Source organism: Coffea arabica, chromosome 6c, assembly GCF_036785885.1.
Source record: "Coffea arabica cultivar ET-39 chromosome 6c, Coffea Arabica ET-39 HiFi, whole genome shotgun sequence".
In the NCBI taxonomy this organism is placed as follows: domain Eukaryota; kingdom Viridiplantae; phylum Streptophyta; class Magnoliopsida; order Gentianales; family Rubiaceae; genus Coffea; species Coffea arabica.
The window spans coordinates 739,404-745,576 of record NC_092320.1 but is presented as its reverse complement, the minus strand read 5'-3'; the positions used below and the strand labels follow the sequence as shown (position 1 = coordinate 745,576).

General features: G+C 37.2%; 1 protein-coding gene across 1 annotated transcript; it reads right to left on the bottom strand.

The window, feature by feature from the left end:
- Nucleotides 1-735: 735 nt before the first annotated feature.
- On the bottom strand, nucleotides 736-3,892 carry LOC140008204 (uncharacterized). The gene has a single exon (XM_072051753.1). The coding sequence runs from the start codon at nucleotides 2,562-2,564 to the stop codon at nucleotides 1,056-1,058; it is 1,509 nt and encodes a 502-aa protein (XP_071907854.1). The 5' UTR covers nucleotides 2,565-3,892; the 3' UTR covers nucleotides 736-1,055.
- Nucleotides 3,893-6,173: the final 2,281 nt, after the last annotated feature.

The following is a 6,173-nucleotide window of genomic DNA, read 5'->3' as shown; positions in this document are numbered from 1 at the left end:
AAGAAGACAACAATATTTGACTCAGACTCCACGAATAGATGACAACTAGAACTTAAGCCTCTTGTCAAAGCTAGAAAGTATCACCTATGTAACAGTTCCTTCAACTATTGTAACTCCAATTATGGATTTCAACCTCACAAACATCGGCTCCAATGAAGAAGTGGACAGGTGGTCCCTAAAACACAGGATGGGCACTTTGGAATTTTATAGTCCCAAGCTCCTGATGGGCTCCTGAAGTATATGAACTAGCCCATATCACCCTCCACCAGTACCTATCAAATTCCTGCTCCATTCAATTACAAAAGTTGCCGTCTGTCTGAGAAATACCGGACCCTTTCTCTAATCGGTTATTATAGCACTATTTCCCGTTGTTATTATAATACTTAAAAGAGGTTGCCCGACATCTTAGGCTACCGGAGACCAACCAACAGCAAAGACGCCACGGCATGTGATAAGTTAGATGCGTTGGACCCATAGCAAGGATGCCCCTTAGGATGGGGTTTTTGTGGCTGAGCAAAGGATCATGTTTTTGTGTGATTCGTCATTCTAATCTATTTTAGCTGCATTTGATTTGGAAGTTCCTCTCCAAGAATACAGAGACAGAAAAACCTGAACAAATGAACATGAACGACCGGGTGCAAGGAAACTGCAAAATCTACCACATAAGGAAGAGAAGATGCTAGTTCTCATCAATAATTAGAGACCCTTTTCAATTACAAAATTAGCCATTGAATATACAAGAACGAATATTTTCATTTATTTAGGTGCGTCTAAGCATGTTTCCACAAACAGATTGGGGAACGAACACCAATATAGAGAAACTCCAGTAATAACTTAAATAGCAACCATTTAAGAGAATACAGCAGCAAAAGGATGGTTGTGTAATCAAGGCCTGGCAGATGAATATCACCAAACAACCAAAAGCAATATCTGAACCTAAAATGAAACATAAACAAGTTTTGAGGCACTTGTTCTGACGTCTTGATTACTAAAAAAGTCAGTACACAATGAAGCACCATCACTAACCAACCACCCATACAACTTAGCTGTGCCTCTCAAGTCAACATAAGATCATTGCCTGCAAAATGAGGCCGTAGGCAAACTCGGACTTCATGTTCTTCTGGCCCCTCGCGAAGTTTTGGCACTAGAATCTCTAGCACTGTCCCTGTTCCATCATAGTATGCTTCTATATTCGCGTCTTCAGGTATGCGGGTTGAAAGAGGGATCTCCCTAATAAATTCTCCTGGAGGGCAGTGTTCCGAAGAAGGATCTGTCAGCTTGAAAGTCCTGTCGAGCCTCTTGATGAAAGGCATTCGAGATGTGCTCACACAAGACACTTTGATGATCCCATGTGTGAGAGTATTGCGCCATGAAACTTTCACCCTTTGAAGGTCAACAAACGGCAAGCTAATTATGATCAAGTAACCTTCTTCATCCTCGTATATTGATTTTGCAGCTGTTACCGGTCCATAGACATGCCTTAATACGCCACTAAATTCATTCAACCAGTGAGGCTCATTCGGGTGAGTTTCCAGATCAGGAATTCGATCAGGAGGATTCACTGTCAGATAACAGTCCTCTTCATTTCCATGTGAGAAGAAATCTTTCCTCCGCTTGCCACTAACAGGTGATAGATCCATTGAATCCCCATTGCTATGGCTGGATGGCTGAGTAGATAGATTCAATCCTGACCCATTAAGCAATTTTTTTGACTGGGAATGGGAATTGTTCTTTATTATAGCGGGTGGTCTCTCAAGCTCAAACTCAGTGCTGGGAAGGTTTCTCCAAGAACCGTAATCACTTGCTTCATGTGGGATAGTGAAGTTTATGTCCCTCCCTGTTAGTTCGGCCCACCTTTTTCTTTCATCTTCATCGAGACCCAAAAGATTAGGGGATGGAACAACCTCGATACCATGAACACACTGGGGGTTTGAGAGGCCCCTGTAATGCTTTCGTTGCATCCTATGAGATCGTACAAAACCCTTGTCAACACTAAATGGAAAAGGACGCTCTCCTTGACGAGAATGGCCATTCATATAGCTCCGAAGTTGCATCTTACCCAGTGCATTCTCAGGCCTTTCCTTAAAAACCCACATATACATATTCTCCATATCATGCTGAACCATGAAGACATCAAGCTGCAGATCAGATTTGTCAAACCCAGAAAGACCATTACCATCCCTTGTAATCTTGGCCTTTGATTTCTCATTCAATACTGGCCTAAAGTAAAAGCTAAAGAAAAACCAAGCACCCCAGATGCTATCACCCCTTTTGGCACATTTCCTCCCAACCTTGGGAACAGTGAGAAAAGTTTCTGTCTCATACATTTGGGACCCAAGCCCAACATCAAGAATGTCACAGTGTTCTGGGTTCCATGACTGAGGTGAATTACGCTCAGTGGATAGAGGTAGGTTAATATCAGGCGGCGGACGGGGTAAAACAACTTGCCGATTCATCTCTAGATCAAGCTCATCGTGTGAAGAGGAGGCACTTGAATCCATTGACAACAGGGTCGAAGGGTGATGATTCTCCATTGATAAAGATGTGAGTAGAGAATCTACCATCTCACAAGGTCTCCCAGGAGATTTCAGGTTATCGGTGGATAATAATATTCACCACCAAGGATTATTTGCACAAAAAAGCAATCTTTACAAACACCCCCATCATATCAGTCCCAACTACAACAACCCACCTCCATTAATATCCTAAATTTATTCATCATGTGTGCCTACTACATAACCATATCAACTTCATGAAATCTCACAGGTTTTCTATACCCTTAGTTTTAACAAGACTGAAGTTGTGTAACTGTCAATCAGAAAGTACTCTGAATTGAAATATAGGACAAACAAAAAAACACCTCCCGACCCAATAGGTAGGAAAAAAGAAAAAGTTAAACAGAAATCGAGAACAAGAGAAGAAAATACAATAAGATCCAAAAAAAAAAAGAGTATTCCTTTTTTCCCCCTCCAAGAAAAACTTTAATATCCCTTAGTATAAGTATACAGTAAATACAGTAAGACAAAGAAGAAAGGGCTAGATGAAGACTAAATCCAACCCAAACCCAAGAATTTCATTGAACCCTCCAAAGACAGGCGGGAGATACTGAATCATACCCATCAAATCTGTAATCTTGGTTACAGAAAACCTAGAAATGAAGTTACTGAAGACACAGAAACAAAATCTGTATCCTATATGAGGAATGGAAGAATTCGAGAAATATTAAGTATACAGAAAAGTAGGCAGAGGAGTAAAATGAATGGTGATACAAACATATATTACCAATCTATGAAACCAAGGCCCAAGAAAAGGACCAAATCAGAGGGGATCTTAGAAGAATACCTTTTAGGATAAGCTTCAACAACCAAGAATCCACACATACTACTTGGGCACTCTGAAGAATCAACGGTCCTCATCTTGTATAATCAGTTAGAAATCAATTTCCCCTTGGTTCAATTAAATTTTAAATTGTACGAGTCCTACTTCTACTGCTGGATGCTACAAACTACCGCTAGAAGTCTCTCACTTTCTTAGTCTCCCAAGTATCTATCTTTGTCAGAGGAGACATAGAAACCTGAGCACAGTCAAGACTCGAGAGAGAGAGGAGAAAGAACCCACAAGGAAACCGCGTACTCGAGAGTGTTTATCTGGGGTATTTGGGTCTTGAATAATTATCTATCTCATACCATCTCCCACTAGTTTGCTCTTGGGCAGGAGAAAACGGAGGTACGTGAGGGAGTGTGTATATGTAGGTAGCATACGTCCGTTTGTATACCAGAAGATAGAAGCGAGGTTAGTTCCAGCATAACAATTCTCTTCCCCAGGGGCTTGTGTGTGATTTTAGAGGGAGATTAAAGTAAAAGCCTGCGCTGGAAAACACCGCCACCCTATCAGCTTCCCACTTCTTCTACAGAGAGAACACTTGACCCCCAAAACACAAAAACAAAAAAAAATTTACAGAGAGAACACGTTAAATTGTCACTATTTTGGTAACGGTGACGGTGACGGTGCTGCCTGTTTCGTACTTGTGTGACTCATTCTCCCCGCAGCTGGATTGATAGCATCGTAGCGCAATGATGCTGAAAGTGTCTCTTCGCATTAAAAAAAAAAAAAAAGCAAGATAAAAAGAGAAAATGATCCCATTAATGACTAACATTTTGCAAAAATATTTTTTTATTTATCATTTTTAAAACGAAACAAATTCGTCTCTGATATTTCAAAATTGAAATTATTATATCTCTAAGCACAATTTTCAATTTGAATCAAATTATCTAGTGTCTCAACAATATATTTTTGAGGATAAAATTAATAGATCACTCTATCAACTCTATTATATTTACAAATATTTATTGAATCAAAAAAGGAAAAAATTTTTAAAAATTATAACATAAAAGGTCCCTCTTTTTTCTTGAAATGATAGGATTTCTTTTTTGGATAAAATTTTTCATGCACCATTAATATATACACTTGCGAGTCTTAAATGTATACCATACATACAAAGTTTGGTATTTAAAATTAAATTAAAATGATGTGGCACATAACCAGATTCGTTAGTGTATACAATGACAATGTAAAAAAAATTGACCCTTCTTTTTTATGTTATAATTTTTGATTTTTCCTTTTTGGGTTCATTAAATTTCCAATGAATATCAAGTTGAGTTAACCAAATAATCTATCAATTATACATCAGAATTTTCGTAATCGGCTTGTTGGGTGATTAAATTTAGATTGAAATTTGAATTTATAGATGTAATAGCTTCAGTTTTTAAATATCAATGACAAATTTATTTTGTTTTAAAAATAAGAAACGAAAAAATGTTTTTACAAAATATAAATGATGAAACTGGTCATTTTTTCAAACAACAGAAAGATAGTAAATGTTTGTTTTTTAAAGGGTGCTCACGAGCTTACTCGACCCAACAGTGCAGTATTCAAGTTTGTTTTGTTTATTTTATTAAACTTAAATTGTTTGCTCGTGTGGAACTCAAATGAGCATTTGAGTGGAAGTCCAGTCCAATGGTATAAATTTCTTTACACAAAAAATCAAAATTTATACGAATCGAAGTAAACTCGGATCGAAATAAGAACTTTGGCAAACAGAAACACTAATATTGTTTGTTTTTGGCTTTACTGATTAAAGAACTAAAATCAAATAATCTCTTACTAAACTAAGTTTGATTCAAACATCAAATGATTTGATTGGTCATTTAGTCTTTTTCTTTTTCATTTGGACGGTTATGGAATAAAAATAAAGGAAATAGTGTACAATGATTAGTTCCAAATTGTGTAAGGTTATTGGTTTTGGAGGGGCAGGAAAAGAAAATTTTGTAAATAAAAAAACCGAGCAATAAAAGTGTCTCACTTAGAAGTACGTCTCTTTTCCCTCTTCATCCATCCAAAATTCTTTTTTCTTTTTCTTTTTCTTTTTTAGCTGAATGTTTTTGACCAAAATCCAAATTAAAAGACATAGTGGAAATTGCCGGTCCAAACAATAGAGACAATAGGAAAAATTAAAAAAGAAAAGAATAAAAAACACTGTTCCCCACTTTTTCTCCTTTTTTTTTTTTCTTTTTTGGACAAATGACCCAAATAATTCTTCAAATTTTTTAATTGAGTCACTTTTGGTATTTCTACTTCAATTTTGTACAATTTTGTCCTTTCCTTTATTATTGGATCTACTTGGTTCTCCACTTCAACTTGGAAAAATCTTTTAAGCTTAAAGAGAAACAAAAGTCATCAGTTCGTAAATTTGACCGTTGACCCGAGTCTTAAAACCGAGGGAAAAAAAACTTAAAAGATTTACAAAAAGTACAGAATACGGAAGGGGAAATTGCCCTTCACCACCATACTCTCTGTTCCCATTACGTAGGGACAAAACAATCCCGTTGAATTGTGCAAGGAATCCTCGATAACCACCAGCCCTTCTCCTGACGAAAAAATTATTAAGGAAGATCATTCACTCAATCACATATGCAATGCAGTCTTATCAACCGCACACTTGTACGTCTGTAACAAACGGAAACTTTGAGGTGCGACTTTTGAATTATTGCGTTCTGGTCTTTGTGTTTTACCAGCTAGCTATTGGAAGACTAGAGTCTCCTCTCTTAATCTCTGGTATTACTAAACTAATTGTGCGATGATGAAACGAAATTTAGTCCCGCTCTCCGTTTGAA